This window comes from Psammomys obesus, unplaced genomic scaffold (assembly GCF_907164565.1).
Source record: "Psammomys obesus unplaced genomic scaffold, mPsaObe1.curated_primary_1811, whole genome shotgun sequence".
In the NCBI taxonomy this organism is placed as follows: Eukaryota; Metazoa; Chordata; class Mammalia; order Rodentia; family Muridae; genus Psammomys; species Psammomys obesus.
The window spans coordinates 3,258,918-3,276,421 of record NW_026596143.1 but is presented as its reverse complement, the minus strand read 5'-3'; the positions used below and the strand labels follow the sequence as shown (position 1 = coordinate 3,276,421).

Genomic DNA, 17,504 nt, shown 5'->3' with positions numbered 1-17,504 from the left:
CGCTGAGGTACCTATAAGCCACCTGACAAATGATGCCGGTGACTCAAACACTGCATGAGAGCCCGCGGTGGGCACAATTTTAATCCCAGCACCAAGGAGGCAGAGGCACGCAGGTCTCTGTGAGTTCAAGGCCAGCCTGATCTACAGAGTTCCAGGACAGCCAGGGCTGTATGGAGAGAATTTGACTTAAAAAAAAAGGGGGGGGGGGGTTGGGAGGGGTGGTGGTGAAGAAATGAAAGATGAAAGGAAAGGCAGGCTGGAGGCTCGGACCCAGGTTTAATTTCCAGCACCCACATGGCAGCTCACAAGTGTCTGTAACTCGAAGTCTGGAGGATGCTTGTCTTCTGGCCTCCAAGGACACAGGCACACACATGGTGCACAGCCTGAGCAAACACGAGCAGCCAGTAAAACATATCAAAGACCTCATATGCATCACAGAGCCAACATTTCTCACTGTGTCTTCCAGAAACTAATGTGCTGTGGCGGTCCCGAGTACAGTATTGGAAGTACATGGGCAATGCTCTGAGAAAAGGTTGGGGGGGATCACAGTACGTGACAACTCGGGGCTGCACATCAGTCATTCAAGGGAAGACTGGCCATGAGGCACAGAACGCGGTGTGACAAGGGCAGGGGACAGAGGAAAATGGGCATTCGATACTCTTGGTGTTTCCCAGAGAAGACTTGGAATAAACATTAAATGTCTTTAAAAGAATACCTGCTCTTGGACCCAGAAATTCCATTTCTAAGAGTTCAAGCTAAGGAAACCACTGAAGGGTATACACACCATTTCTACCAGGAGGATATACAGAACAATTTATACCAAAAGGCTAGACAGAAGCCAATGTCCAACAAGAAAGATTGGGCATATTCATATTAGGACACAGTCTGAAGATTTTTAAAATGCAGTAACAAAATGTCTCTGGTGGGTTTGAAATCAGGTGTCATGTTGTGCAAGAATCCCCTCAGATACCCAAGAAGCAGGACAAGGAGATGGGTGAGGAAAAGAAGGCCCTCACACACACAGAGGAGCTGAAGAAAGTTGAGAGGCTAAAATCCAAAGACAACCCCGCCCACACCACAGCTACACTTAAGAAATCTGGCAAAAGGCAAGCACTTCCTCATACCTGGTGACAGTGGCCCTCTTCCATTCCTTTAAACACCCGGATTCCTTGGTGGAACATTTTTTTTGCCACCTACAGCTAGAATGCGCTGTTGTGCATTGCAATAAATATGTCTCTACTACATGTAGATGTTAAATGGAAGAAAAAAACATCAGAACACTCAGATTTCATTTGTTAAAAATATATGTGTAGACAAACCTAAGGTGGTATTCCGTCTTTCTCTCTTCCCCTCAGACAGGGTCTCAGTAGACAGGCCAGGCTGGCCTCGAATTCCTAGTCTTTTCAGTTTCCACAGCATAATCTTAAAATTTCATTTCTCTTTTTCCCTTCCCCCTACATTTTCTGATGGGGGTGGACAATGCAGAAGAATAAGAGAAAAACTATTTTGAAATGAAAATCCCACTAGATGAGTGGTTGACTTTTGAGTCTTGATACTGTCAATCCTGATTATCACGTAAACTGTACAGCAAAAACAACCACAGAAGTGTTACACTGGCTCACTTGTAGAAAGTAATTCCTATAACTTCTTATTATACAAAGACAGGGGTGGGTGGAAGGCATGAGTATCCCATCCTAAAGGTTTAAGAAGAGAGAAACTACCTCAGGGCTTTGTTTTTAATCCCACCACATGAGAAATCCCCTAAATCGTAGAACAGAAATTGACTCAGAGGTATGGAGGTTGGGTGGTATTTGCAGCAGGCTCTTGGGGGGAACACAGCACAATTTCAATTTGGCAAGTGCAATTAATGCTTGTGGAGTTTGTAGAGACTCCAAGCCAGCAGCGGATTGAATGGAGAGTCTAGGCCAAACTGCACCTGGGCCCGTCCCTGGACATGGGAAGAACGCTCTTTTATTTATATCAAGGTAAATCCAATAGGATGATTCATCTATGTCCAATAGCATCCCATGATATTAACAAAAGACACAAGCAACCTTTGTCTTACCTAGGCTTCTACTGCTGTAAGAAAACAGCAGACCAGAAACAACTTGGGAGGAAAGGGTTAAAACATAGCTGTGGTCGGAGAGGAGAAAGGCCAGGGCAGAGAGAATCCTGGAGGTAGACTCCTGGAGGCAGGCTGCTTCCTGACTTGGGCTCCATGGCTTGTTCTGCCTTGCGTTCCTAAGCCACCCAGGACAATCTGCTCAGAGGAGGCACCGTCCCCAATGGTCCAGGCCCTTCCAATCAAGAAAATGTCCCACTGCTTTGACTACAGGCCATACTGACAGAGGCACTTCCTCTGCTGAGGTTCTCCTTCCCAGATAATCTAGCTGTGACAAGGTGACTAACACCATAGGATCTTCTGGAACAAACAGGTTGGGCAGTTAATGGTCAAAACATTTTGGATGGAGCTTCAGGTGTAGCTCAGTGGCCAAGTGCACCAAAACCAAACAGGAACAAATCTTTTTCTTTCTTTCTTTTTTTTTTTTTTTAATTTACTTTTATGTGCATTGGTGTTTTGCCTGCATGTATGTGTTACAGACAGTTGTGAGCTGCCACGTGGGTGCTGGGGATTGCCCTTGGGTCCTTTGAAGAGCAGCAGGTGCTCTTAAGCACTGAGCCATCTCTCCAGCCCACAAAAACAAATCTTAACTGCATGTTTATCGAAATCAGAGGCGCACAGCATATCATCCCAAAGTTATACAAACACACACACACACACACTTCAACTCGTTCTCCCATTTAAAATTTTTCTTGTTTTTTGCTTTTTTGTTGTTATTTGTTTGTTTTTAAGATTCAGAGTCGATGGAATGGGTGCACTATGACCAAATGGCAAGATCCCCACAAGGATCACAGACACTTCCCTTTGATCAGCTAAAAAACAGAGAAAGGACAGACATCCTGCTTGGGACATCATCACTTTGATTCTGGGTTTACCAAGAGAAGGAAAAAGAAAAAAAAAAAAAAACCACAATAAGAAAACTAGGGAAATGTATCAATATTTCAGCAATTGGGTTTTTCAGTGAGAATAACTTTCCCCTATAAACCCAATTTCCAAAACTTGGATCCTTTGAGCCCTGCACAGGGTTCAACTAAAATACAGAGCTTCCCAGCACATTTAGCAAACAAATAAAACCCTTAGAACTGGAAATGGCTGCTTTAATCTTATCTCTGCACTTAGGGTGTTGTTAACTGTTTGATGCCTGGGAGTAAATACTCCACATCTCTCCACCCCCACCCAGATCATGCACAAACCATAGTAACTACTTAGCTAGTAATAGAAATACAGGCCCCCACTGTGCGGATTCTGATATAACTGTCACTTTGGGGTGGGTGGACATGTCATTGTGGGTCCAGTATCTGAAACCTGATTAAAACTGTTGTTGTAAGCTTAAAGATTATCTCCTACAGACACCTCCTAGTGTGGGACGTTCAGACTAGATGGAGGAAAGTATCTGATTTTATTTGTGCATGGGGAGGGTCTCCACTCCAGCACAGCCCCTGCCTCAGCCTCCTCACAGCTGGGATTACTTCGCCTGAGCCAGCACTTCTCCCTTCCCCATTCTGATTATATCTCAGATTTCCGATGGTCACTGGCTTTTAAGCAAAAGCTGGAAGCCAGAGTAAAACCTACTCGCCTTCCTGGGCATACCTCTGGACACCTGGCAACTGGTCCTTTCTTACTCTTCCGTGGGGGAGGAAGCCCTGCCCTCCTGAAGGACTAACGCCTAGGCCTTTGGCTCTTGGGATAGGTGTTTCCCAGCTTGACTCTAGAGCATTGCTTCTCAGGCTGAGGACTGCATATCAGATATTTACATTATTGTTCATAACAACAATAAAATCATCTCATGGCTGGGGCTCACCACAACATGGCAAACTATTCATAAAAGGGTTTCAGCGTTAGGAAGGCTGAGAACCACTGCTTTTAGAGGGGTATTCATCACGTAAATGCCCCGCCCCCCACCCCCTTCCCTCTCAGAGGGAAAGAAGCTAAAGCCCAGATTGCAAGCTCTGGTTTTCTCCGTAACCCCTCAGAGCACAAAGACTCAGGATGGGCCTTAAATAATCCTTTTGTTTACAGAGGGTCATTTCCTGCAGTCAGCTCACACCCACAGAGTCACACCCTATTCTCTAGGAGAGCCAACAATGTGCTCAGTAAGAAACAGAAATAGCGAAACAACTACAGGTAGGCGAACCAGGTCTCAGAAACCCTTCTCTACAGCAAAAAGGAATTGCAAAGTGAAGGGCCACCCTGACCGCTCCTCCCCGTATTAAAGATAATTTAACAAATAAAACCAAATCTACAGAGTCGGCATTGGAAAGGCTTGACTGTGTTCTCTCCAAATGGCCCACCAGGGACAAGTCTTGGCATTCGGTGTCACAGATGGGAAATGGGAAGTAGAGAGATGGGAATCACAACTCGTTCAACACACAGCAGGCAACGCCTGTACAATCACTCACTCCCTTTTAGTTAAGGCAAGGGAGGCCAGTTTCCCTAAGCAGCTCAACTGACTTGTCATCTGTCCCCGCAGAGAACACGGAAGATAGGAAATAAAACTGAAGGATCGTGACAGGCCGGCCAACAACTGACTTTTGTGAGAATACCTTTGGCTGTGAGATCATCAGACAAAGGGACCACAAACCACCCAATCCAGGTCAGGTCTGGGCAACAAATGAGGACGATCAGAAGGCCAGCATTTTCCTGCTGCACTCATCTGCTCAGCGAACAGATGGTTTCAGTCTGAGGAGAAGTAAATGACAAGGCACATTTCTTCAGTCCTGTGGTGTTATCTGTTCTTCACGGTGAGAAGCAAAAAAATAAAAACAAAACAAAACAAAAAACTACTCCTGGGGTTTATAGAGACAAGCGGGTCGGGCCTGAGGTAGCTCTTACTAAGGATTCCTTCATAGTGCAGCCCAGGTGCTTGAAGTCTGATCCAGCCATCCAAAGCCAGAATGACCCTGAACTTCTCTTTGTAGGCAAAAGGAGGAACCTAACAGAGCTCAAGGCTAGACTGAGTGAAGTGCTCAGAAGTGGTCAGCCTCATTCCAAATCAACTCCCTGTGTTATAAACATTTAACCCTATGGAAGCCAGAGTCACACCTGCCAAAATTTACCAGACCCGCCAACTGTGGCGGTTATTTCCTTCCAGCCACACCTGCATTTCTGCTTCTGTGTGGCTGTGTTTAACTGGACAAAAGGGAAGAGGTCCTTTTTTTGTGTGCAAAAGGGCTGCCCGGCCCGGCCCACAAGGGATCCAACAGTCATCTAACATCCAAACAAAATTTCTGACTCAAAAAAAAAAAAAGGGTGTCTGTGTGTGAAATTTTACTTCCGGTCTTGGTGTAATTAAGCAGAGGCAAGGGAATCAGAAATATTCACCTCAAATACAGAAACAATTAAAACTTAATCTGAGCTGGAATCTGTTGCTCAGGCCTTGAATCCTGGCACTAAGGAGGCGGGGGTAGGTGGGTCTCTGCCTGCTCAAGGTTGGCCTGGTCTACATAGGAGTAGTTCCAGGATAGCTTAGAACTACATAACGGAGAGACCCTGCCTCAAAGAAGAAAGCTAAGAAAGAAAAAGAGAGACAAAGGGAGAGAGAGATGGGGAAAGGGAGAGAGAGAGAATAAATAAAGCAATCTGGAAACCACTGCAAAGGTTCTGTGACATGGGGCCACATCACACAGAGTTTATCCTTTCAAAGGCAGGTTTGTGTGCATTTCACAAGCAACAAAAGTATTGGGCAGTTCTGGGAGCTAGTCTAGACTCCAGGTTTTTGTTTTTGTTTTTTTAGGTATTAAATAAGACAGGAAGTTCCTGCTGTCCGAGATCCAATGTGTCAAGAGTGGCTACCTGGAAACCAAATGGAGATGACACAAATTGGTGTGACAATGGTAGAAATGCTGGCTGCTTTAAATTTGTAGGCCACGGGTCTCTTTCTGGATGACAAAGAAACTCACACTATTATTAATGACAAGATCAGGAATAATTTTTAAGCATACAGAACGGCTGACACAAAGGTCCTGAGGCAAATAGGACCCAATAAGGAGCTACTAAAGCATTACAAATGAAAGCTTCGAGTCCCAGCTGATGGGGCCAGAGGTGCAGCAAGAACCAGCTACATGAACCCCGTGTGCCACTGGAAATTTTTAAGCTTCCACCCAGCAGCTGTAAAACTTCAGAATAATTAACTTAATTTCTCAACACGCCTCATTTTTCTTATCCCTAAACATGGCATAACAGCTCACTTCCTTTGTTGAAGAGCAATGTTAAAAACAGAGCAGGTGGGGACGGGAATAGAGCATTGGCCCCCCACATACATTCACACAGACCAAAACAAACAAACAAACAGACAAACAAACAAACAGCTACAATCTCAGCAGGTGGGGGAGGGCCAATAGGTCAAGGGCATCCTTGGCTACATATATAGTGAGTTGAAAGCCAGCCTAAGCCATTAAAAGCCCGGTATCCTAATAAGAGGGGTTGGAGGGCAGTGGACTAATGTCTAATGTCCACTTTGGACTAGCTATAAAAATGGTCAACCAACTAGCATGGAAAACCCAAGTGCTTTTTTTTTTTTTTTTCTATTTTCTTTCAGAGACAGGGTTTCTCTGTGGAGCCTTGGCTGTCCTGGACCCGCTCAATAGACCAGGATGACCTCGAACTCACAGAGATCCACCTGCCTCTGCCTCCCTCCCGTGTGTTGGCATGTGCCACCATTGCCTGGCCATGTCCACTACTTTATATTAAGTTTGAAAAAGAAATCTGTACCAGTATGAGCATGACTCGCTTTAGCAATTCTGTTGCTCATTACTGGAAAAGTACTCAGTAATCCTAGCCATAGAGGAAACTGAACTCAGAATAGAGAGGAGATGGTGAGTGAGAAGCACATGTTACCCTGACTGGTCCCTAATCACCCAACACCTAAGGGCAGGTAAGGGGGAGCCCTCACTTGCCCTCCCCCATCACATGGTGTCTCCCAGAGGAACACTACATCCAGAAACAGATGTCTTTTGGAAACTCACACATCCTAAGTCCTGAATATCACACATGCTGGGCAAAGCAATTAGACCTCTGTCGAACTGCCCCTCTGAGCACAAAGGAAATTCTGCTCCTTCAGTAATAAGATAGCGCTTTTGCACTTGTCCCCTTGTCCCCGGCGGCCTCAAGTTATGCAGCCTAGAGGTGGCAAGGAAGAATTTTCACAAAATGAGATCCTGCAGAGTCAACTAGAAAATCATCTGTCGGATTTCTCTTGGGATCACACTGGCCACTGGCCAGCATTATCTACCTGGTGACAGAAAGGAATTGGGGGACTCAGGACCCTTATCATTAACAGTCACTCCTGGAAAGGAAGGACTCATTGCAGGTGGAACTTTAAGAGCTGATGAGATGGGCCCTCCATTCTGAGATGCTCAGATTTCTCATACCTCTGCGGAAATCCCAGCTGCTGCCAGGATTAAACTAGGATGCCTAAGCATTTCTTTTGCCTTTTAAATTGGTGCAACAAAGCTGCATTACAGGTCGAAACTCTGGCCTCTCTTCCTGGTGTGAACCTCATTTATTCCTACCATTTCTTTCTCCTCCTTGCCATTCATTAGCATCATAATGGCTGCAGGAAGGTTAGACCTTACGAGATATGCAGTTATGTGTTGTGACTGTTTTCTTTTTAAGTTCCGGTCCAGGGTACCAAACAAGTCAGCAAACCTGAAGGAAAGTGAATAAATGAAAACAGCAACATAGAACACATGACCTCAGGCAGCCAATAGCTCATCCTTTTTTTTTTTTTAAACCTCCAGTAAAAATAAAAACAAAATTCAAGCTTCTAAAGATTTTAACAAAGCTTAGTCTTCAGTGAGAAAAAACTGCAAGTCTGGGAACTGATGACATATACTGGGAAAAAACAAACTCCTCAGACTTTGATGAAAGCAGAGAGAGAGAGAGAGAGAGAAATACTATATATACCTAGATATTTCTGATTCCTCCCTGACCCCAGTTAATAAAAATAGCAAATATTATTGTTAGCATTTATAACCAGGCAGTTTCTAAGTAATATATCTTTATGCATTAAAATTATTCCTTTTTCCCTGAGAACTTCCAATTTTTCCCTTTTCCTCAGAAGCCTTTCTTCTTTTCTCGCTTTTCATCACGAGGTTTCCCAGGGAGCCTGTTTCAGTTTTTGGACAGTCATCCACACATGAGCCACATTTTCAATGACCAGCTTACATGAGAACTGTTCTGAAAAACCGTACTTTAACATCTGGCCTATCCGGGGCACCCCGAACTCAGCCGTCATCAATCCTAGCTGCCCCCACCCAGTTTGTACTTCTGTAAACCAACCACCATTTATCTGGTCATCCAAAAGAGATCCCAAAGAGGGGTCGGGGTTGGTCCCTCCTCTCTTGAGTCTGGGGCCTCACTGGCTACATGTCCTGCCCCACTGGAATAAGACGCTGCTTTGTGCCACTCATCCACCCCTTGGCCTCTAAGAGAGGACAGAGGCCCCACTTCCAAGCTGGGAAAGCAACTGCTCCCATCCTGCCGGCGAATGTTCCCTCCCTAGCTTCCTCTAAACACATGCTTCCTTTCTGGCTTTGCTTGCCGCTCCCCAAAAAGAGCCTTGAATATTCACACAGCACCAACTCCTTGCCTGTCATCTTTCCCCTACAACTCAGTTGTCTTCACGGACGTCTTCAGATCCAGCTGAACCGTTGACTCTCCTTCCTTTGAGAAAGCTTCACCACCCTCTCCAGAGTGGGCCTGCTTCCAGCCCAAGCCATCTATCTCAACCTTCATGGCATGCTTTATTAAACCTGTTCGTTTCTGCATGGCCACCCCCCCCCCCATTTATGCAGGAGCAACTGGGCCAGTTGTAGTGGGTGCACACCTTTTAACCCCTGCCCGTGGGAAGCAGAGGCAGGCAGACCTGAGTTCCAGGCCAGCCTGGTCTACAGAGAGTTCCAGGGCAGCTAAGGGCTATAGAAAGAAATCCTGTCTGGGGTGGGGTGGGTACCAAAACAAACAAACAAACAAACAAACAAAAAACCCCAGAGCAACTGAAGGGCAGAAAATACCTCTCCCGGATCCTAGCATCCCTCCTAGGTCTACGCCTTACTTTACTTCCCCAATTAGTCAGTCAAATGTCAACACTGCCTCAGTTGCCTACCTATAAAAAGAATACCAAAATTCCTGCTTTAGCTGGATTTGGTGGGACACACCTGTAATCCTAGCACTCAAGAGGTTGACACAGGAGAGTCCTGTGTTCAAAGACAGCCTGGACTAAACAGTAATACTGTATCAAACAAACACACACAAACATGAAGAAAAAAAAACAAAAAAACCTGCATTAGTTTGTGAGGACTAAATATGGTGATAAGCAGCCCAGTGCTAAACCTGTAATACAGCACACAGAAAAAACTAAGCAAGGGTCAGTGATTGGCTAAGCACAGGGGCTTATGCTTAACTCTCAGCACTCAGGAGGCACACGCAGGTGGATTACTGTGAGCTGAAAGCCAGCCTGGTCTACACAGGAAGTTCCAGGGCGGCCAAGAGAGACCCTGTTTCTCTACATAAGTAAATATCAGCGATTACTATATCCTCAGTGAATGGATAAAAATATTTCTGAAGTTTTCATAGGCTAAATGACTCTGATAGTTCTCTGTTCTGCAAACGGGCAACTTTATTCTCATAAATTCAAGCACATGGCCTTCAGTTAGCTTCGGGTTCCAGATTACATCAAGCACCCCTCACCTCCTCTACACACACACACACACACACACACACACACACACACACACACACCGCATTAAAGTTGTTTGAAATAATCTCTTGGTACACATTAAAGATAGAGATGTGTGTGTGCAAACTTCTAGCCCATTCACCCTCACAGAAGCTCATCTCCATCAAGTCTGGCACGGGTAGGGTCTTATCAACGGGGCATCAATTTCAAGCCCTGGTCCTCCCTGAGCTTCCAGTCCAGTGAACTATGCACCCACTTTTGCTCCAGCTATTACGGTTCATACTCCTCATTCCTCCCTAAGTTTTTTCTCTGACCAAAGCAAGCACTGTTCAAGAGGAACGTTTGCAATCCCTTTCCACTACCCCCAGGCAGACACTAAGGTGCCAAATGAAACTGAACACAAACATTCCAAAGTGGCTGTCACACAGAGCGGGATTGTTTGGAAACAGGGGGAGCTCCCTGCTCTTCCTCCTAGCTAAGGCTTCCGGAAGACCCTGACCAGGAGGAGTTCCACAGGAGAACCCAAATTCTAATGGCAAGAACCCAGTAGTTCCGAGGGATGAACTAGTCCATCTGATGGACTCACCTGTACCATCAAGTACCACAGGTGAGAAAGATTATCTCCCATTACGTGGGTTCACGGCCTTCTGAAATCTCTAACAGGCAAAGGATTCTCAGTAGCTGCCATGTGTTTCCAAATTCTATACTTATAGGATTATATATGTGTATGTATATATATATATATATATATATATATATATATATATATATGTGTGTGTGTGTGTGTGTGTGTATGTGTGTGTGTGTGTGTGTGTGTGTGACAATGGGACTGGCATGGGGAAGTGTGTAGATGACATATATCTTGTTTGTAGAACTGTATGACAGGCGATGATGACCTAGGAACCGAGAGATGACAAAGAACTTCCTGGGAAAAAATGCCTCCATGGAAATGAGTGGTGGACGCAAACAGCTTGAATCCTGCTACTCGTGGGCCAGACCAGAGGAAGAAATTGGGAGAAGGGTTTGCCAAGTAGATTAGTACAATCTCGAGTGTGTGTCACATGTGGACTTTTGTTCTGTGGAGCCCAGGGCTGTGTTGTTGCATTTGGGATATCACAAGACCTGGCTGTATGGCCTCATCGGCTGAGAAAGAATATTAGAACATGGAGAGTGGCTGAAGATCACTGAAATGAACTGTGGTAAATGGAAGAGTGAGACACAGAATAGACCAGGCCAGAGTCCAGCCCAAGGCAAGTGTGTAAGCCAAATCTGACCAACCTGACAGCTAGTTACACCTACCTGGATGACAAAGGAATTTAACAAAATCTTCCAAACCGAAAGGCCTGGCATCACTTGTTTACATGGTGATTTGGAAATGAAAGAGAAAGCAATTCACAATGATCTGTACCTAGCCCGTTTGATTACATAACTTTATTTTAAAGAACTTTTTGGAGGGGGAAGTTAAGAGAGAAATGGGGTAATTGTATTATAATATTTAAAAAAATCGATTAAAACTTGAAAACTACGGTCTGGTCACCAAAAACATTGTCCTCAGAATGCCTGGAGCCCGGATCCTCCTTAAAATTTTCCAGGCAGCAGTGCCAGGACCTTGACTTCAGACTTTTAGCTTCCAGACCCTTCTTTTGTTACTGTATACACACTACAGATATAAAAACAGTGAGTAATAAATACATTTTTAAAGGGCATACCCTTTAAGCACTGCATAACATTCCCTATGGAGTTACATACATAATGACTTCCTTAGCCAGTTTCCCTTTGTTGAACAGTTTCTGTGAATTTTCACCATTACAAGCCTCCAATAATCACTCCTAGAAAGAAATCTTTAGTCCACCCATTTCCTTAGAGTAAGTTCCTAACATGTACTAAATCAAAGGGCCAGAACATGTTTTGATGCCTCCTGCCAAAATCTCTCAGAACCACAACCCTAATTTCTATCATTGCTGCCAGGTTCCCAGTTTATTGCCTGAGCGCTAACACTGAATTCAGCAGAAAAACAGGATTCTCTACAAACAGTGTGACAGAATGTCTCCAAAGAAGCCTCTACCTCTACCAAAGGATCAAGTCAGAGCACCGCCAACAGAGCACTACAAAGACCAGTCCGTGATAGAGAGACTAGAAAACCACTTATGGCAAAGTAACACAAAATTCACGCCATATTGGCGGTACTCTTGGGACACCATGAGGTCACATTTCCATCCAAATCACTGTCACCAAGTCCTATCCCATGACTGAAACATGGTTACTGTGTTAGATTTGGTTTGCAACAATGGGTTAAATTGTAGAAAACCACCCTGATCCCTCCCTGAAGTCATGACACGTCATCTTCATGTTACCTTTTTGACATTGCCTTTTCTCTATGCCAACTGTTAAAAAAAAAAAAAAAATTACAACCCCCAATGCTTTGGCAAAATACTAAGCACTCCGAAAGACTGGAGGTAAAAATTGCATGACCCTCTTAAGATCTGACTTTATGCAATTTCTGCCAGACACTTCAATCAACACAGCCAACCCTTGCTTCTCTGATTTAATTAGTCCTTATACTGCTTTCCCAGAACTGAGATATATTTTAAACTGCTTCAACATAAGGTGAGTCACCCAAAAAGTACCCAATGACATGAAAGAAACTAAAAATAAAACCAAATAAATGTTTATCTTATTTCAAAAAAGATAATCACTCATCTATAGGTTCTGAAAGGCAGAAAGTCTCAGTATGTTTGAATGCATTAAAACTTACTAATAATAGTTAATTATGACAAATTATGAGTTTATTAGTTGCATACTTATTAACTTTAATAAAAACAGATCATACAATTGGAGACACATTGTAAGAATCTTTTTTAAAAAAAACTTATGAGACAGTGTCTCAACTATGTAGCCCTGACTGGGTTAGAACCTGCTACGTAGATCAGGCTGGCCTCAGAATCAGAAATTCACCTGGCTCTACCTTACAAAACGAAGAACTCATCAACACACTTAATTAAGAACTTCTGTTTCAAGTCAGAGCCTTGCCATGTAGCTAAGGCTAGCTTCTAAAGCTTCAATCCTCCTGCCAGAATTACTTTATTACTTTCCTAATTGTAAAAATGATGTAAGAAATAATCCACTACTTTGTGCATACACACAAAACACTTGCAACATTCAGGTCCCAGTGAGATTGACAACTGGTTGTCTTTGCAGAAAAACTTGCAAAGAGCATACCTACACAACGCACTAGAAAAATCAATCTCTTACACAGCTGCAAAATCCTAAAATCGCTATATTTTAGCGATTTTAAGCACAGCACAGATTCTCAAAAACTTTTCAACCACAGAAAGATGTAAAAACTTTTCCTAAATCCTGGACTTTGCCTTCCACACAAAAGCATGTCAGTGTCATTATTGCAGAATAAGCCACTAGGGGCTTAGGGTTAAAACATACTGGATGATAGGAGGAGCTGGGAAAGAAAGGGAAAAGAAAGCCTTGAATTCTCCAATGTAGAAGAAAGTCTAAAACCCCTGGGTGTTTTAGGAAATAAACTGGTTTTTTTTTTTTTTTTTTTTTTTCCTGTTAGTGATGGTTGGACCTCACTTTGCCAACTCAGTTCAGTGGCCACCAGAAATGACAACAAGCATATTTTTTCTTCTCTTGCCTTCATGTATGTATACACACTTGTGATATGTGTATGTGTGTGAGCACTCGTGTGTGTTCTGCTTACTAGAGACCACTCCAGGACTCTTCAATATATTGGAACAAATTGCTGATCCTCTGGTTGGGCAGGGAATGGGTCCAGTGTTGTGGTTTTGTATCATGACAAGCACACTAATAGGACTCACCAAATACTCCATTTATTTTACTTGTGGCTTTCAGGGTTATAAAAAAAAGAAGAAGAAGAAGAAGAAGAAGAAGAAGAAGAAGAAGAAGAAGAAGAAGAAGAAGAAGAAGAAGAAGAAGAAGAAGAAGAAGAAGAAAACTATTTTTTCCAACTATACACAGAGAGAATTATGATAAAATTACCTGGATCACTCACACCCATTTTCTTTCCCTGTATATTTCAATTACACTAGCTGGCCAGGTATGATGACAAATGCCTTTAATCCCAGTACCCTTAAGCAGAAAGACAAGTTCAAAGCCTGACTGTGCACCCTAGGAAACCCTACTCCTAAATAAAATGTATAAAGTAGGTAGTGATAGAGTGCTTGCCTGGCATGCCCATGGTCCTGGGTTCATTTCCTAGTACAAAAAAAAAAAAAATTCATGTAACTAAAGCTCACTCTTCATGGTGTGTGTTTTATACACTCCTATGCTGCACAACCTCAGCTCTAACTGAAATCTTCCTTATTTCTCAAATAACACGTTTCACTAAAAAAAAAAAAAAAAATTAACATCCCCTAGAATCACACACACCTCTTATTTCTACCCAACAAAGGAAACTGTCAGTGCAACAGGGCAAATAAGGCAGATGATTGCACCACCAGGGTCCAACAAGGGCACTTATAGGACAAGATCAGGAGGGGAACCTTGGTGTTCTCAGCTGAGATGGATCAAGAGAAAAAGCTGACTGGCCATAATTTTAAGTCAAGTGGGTGTGGAAGACAAATCTACTGTTATGTACCAAAACCTTAAAATAAATAAACAAACAAACAAACAAACAAACAAAACTATGGGGTTCTGTTATCTTCCAAAATCATTTTAAAAGAACAAAACTTTGGCTTCTGCTGCTTTTAATGAGCTTTTTCTCCCAGTTACAACTTTTTTCTGAACCAGATGAAGGAAAAAAGAAAGTTTCACAAGATCCATCTTTCAGCAGGTACTGCAAATCAGAAATGAGTTACCTTGTTGTGTTAACTAAAACTTGCTAAACCCCAGCAATTTCTTAAAAAGCAAGCAGGCATCATTTTTTAAAAATAAGTTTAACTGGTCAGGAAATAAACTGGGGGAAAAAAAAAAAACAGCCGGAACTTGCTGCTGACTCCAGGCTATGTTATAAAACAGCATAAACAAAACTTTCCAAAGCAATACTTGCTGATAACGTGGGTAATCTCTTCAAGCGGGGAGGCAATTTCCAGCTTTTCTTCAAGGCACTGGGGTGCACCACCTTTCCGACCGTGGTGAGTAAAATCTTAATTTGCGTTGTTTTGCATAAGTTTAGGTCTCTTCTGCCTTCCCCATTTAAACAGTTCCCATTCTTCCAGCGGGCAGTTCACAGGTGGACGAACTCTTTCTTAACGTTTGGTTTCACTCTCGGTATTTTAGATTGCACACAGGGTCTCAAAATTCTCACCACTTTAACCACTTTAGGGTCGGTTTGGGTCATGTTCACCCTCCTTATCAGGATGTAAGTTACCTGTACAAGCACCCTTTTTACAGTTTCTGCGTCTGCACACTCAATTCTGGGAGACCTTAAAAAGATCAGTACAGTCTCTCGGACTCCAGGTAATCCACTTGCAGGAGGAGTGAAGTCAAGACAGGCTGTCCACAAAACGCACAAAATTCCGGAGCCCCATCCCCACACATCACTCCAGGGTCTCAGCAAGAAACGCACCACAGCCGCAAACCGTTTTTAATCGTCATTCCGAGTGTACCACATAAAAACCGTGATTTTTTTTTTTTCCTATAAAAATGACCTCCATGTGCCTTGCCTTTGGTGAACCCAACGCTTCTAGCCCTTGTTATTCTCGCCTCCCCCTTCCCCCCAAATTCGACATCTCCCAGGTTCCGCGGGAGTCTTCGACTCATCAGAGAAAAATGCGGCTGATGAGTTATCTATTAATCCAAAATGTCTCAGCTAAGAGGATATTTCACCCAGAACTTTTAACACCGACAGGGAGGGAGGGGAGCCGGGGTCGGAAGTACCTCTTACCGAAAACTTTCCCAGAGTTTCTTCCTTCACCCTGACTCCCTCCCCCTCCAACTCCCAGCAGCGGACGCAGAACCCAAGTCCTGACCCTCCCTGGTCCCAATCATCTGAGGTCACCGGGGAGTCAGCTCTCGATTCCGCTTTTAACATCCCGGGCAGACAAAGCTGAGCTCTCTACTTACAAAAGTCTCGGGAAAGTCCTCAAAAGTTATGCAATAACGTTGGGGCACGCGGACGCGCGTGGAGCCAGCCCCGCGCCCACGGGACGCAGCGGCGTCCCGGGGTCCCCCCCTCCCCGAGCCGGACCCCCACTCGGTACCTCCTCCTCCTGAAGGTTGGCCTCACTCGGGGTGTTCTCCTTCTCGGCTTTGCCGCCGCCGTTCATCTTCCCGGTCCTTGGTCTCCGCGCGGGGCTGGGGCGTGGGGCTTGGGGGGTGGGGGCGAGGGCGCGCTCGCCCGCTGCTACCTTCCCCGGGGCTGGAGCCGGGCGGCGCTGCGGGGAGCCGGAGCCGGCTTCGGGGGGACCCTCCGAGTGGCCGGGCGAGCCCCGGAGTCGGGACGCGGCCGAGGCGGAGGAGGCGAGGCGGCGGGCGCGGCTGGGACCGGAGCCGCCGAGGGCGCGCTGCTGGCAGGCTCTCTGGGCAGCGGGGCCGCACGCAGCGCGCTTTCTCTCGCCCTCCTCCTCCTCCCTCCCCTCGTCCCCTCCCCTCCCTCCTCCCTCCGCCCTCCCTGGACGTGCGCGGCCGGCCGCAGCCCGGAGGGACGCGGCTCCGGACGCCGGAGCCCCCCGCGGGAGGAGGGGCGCGGGGCGGGGCGGTGGACCCCGGGGCTTCATCGGGCTGGGGGTGGGGGGGTGGGGGTCACCGGGGTCACGAGGACGAGGGAAGGGAGGTCGAAACCTCTCTCTCTCTCTCTCTCTCTCTCCCCAGCCCCGAGGGCCTGGATGTCCCAGCTGCCTGGCGCGGGTGGGCTTTGGAGGGGGGCCGAGCTTTTTGGGGAGGGGGGGTGCTGAAGCGTGCTACTCTTGTTTGCTTGCTTTTCACGACCAAGGTGCACCTAAACCCGCTGTCCTGGCCAGTCCTTCCCGCGCGGAAAGGTGCCAGGCACGCGGGACAGCCCACCGCCGAGCCCCGCTTTCGCAGGACGCGGCTTGCCAGCCCACGGCGGGTGCCCCAAGTCCCGCAAAGCCTCCCCGTCCTCCCCCCGCCCCCCCGCGTGGCCCGCTATCGCTCTCTGGGCTTCCGGCGGCCCCTGTTGAGAATGGCACAGCCGGCGTCAGACTGGTGTGGGGTCGGTTTGTTCACTTCGCTCTTCGGGGAGCCCCTTCCTGGGACAGGGCACCGCGCCCTGTTGCCCTTCTCCAGCCCGCCACTCCTTTCGTGGGCTACCTGGAGTACAGCAGGCACTCCGTCTCTACTTGCTGGCTGACCGTCCCTCGGTGCCCCTCAAAGGTCGGGACCTTCACCTCTGGAGAATCAAAGCAATTTCCCAACGCCGGGATGACCGCATAGCTTCCTCGTCAGTGAAATGAACGTATGTATTCATTTCACCGAGGAGGAGACAGATACACATATAATCTCCCAGGGTTTCAGAGAGTACAGACGGGGCGAGCCCCGGCCCCTAGCCACTCACTCTTGCACAATTGTGGTTTACAATAGGCGGAAGCTGGCATTATTGTTAAGGAAGTTTCCATTTTCCTGGTCCTACAGAACTTTTCCAAACAATAGGTCCTGTAAGCTTCTAGGCTTAGAATTAAAAGCCCCGCGTATCAGTAGATCCGTGCCTGTCTCTCCAAGGAAGTCTGTCTGGCGTGCCGCAGCAAACATGATTCCTCTGTTAGTGCTCTC

The 17,504-nt window shown here is 45.9% G+C and overlaps 1 protein-coding gene across 5 annotated transcripts in view; it reads right to left on the bottom strand.

Moving 5' to 3' along the window:
* Rbpms (RNA binding protein, mRNA processing factor) overlaps positions 1–16,337 on the bottom strand; it is a 153,081-nt gene extending 136,744 nt beyond the window's left edge. For 3 of the 5 annotated variants that reach the window (XM_055593359.1, XM_055593361.1, XM_055593358.1), the window contains exon 1: positions 15,977–16,337. In XM_055593359.1, coding sequence (XP_055449334.1) covers positions 15,977–16,042 — 66 coding nt within the window. In that variant the 5' untranslated portion in view covers positions 16,043–16,337. The remainder of the gene's footprint in view (positions 1–15,976) is intronic. The other 2 variants (XM_055593362.1, XM_055593363.1) reach the window with 1 other exon arrangement.
* Positions 16,338–17,504: the final 1,167 nt, after the last annotated feature.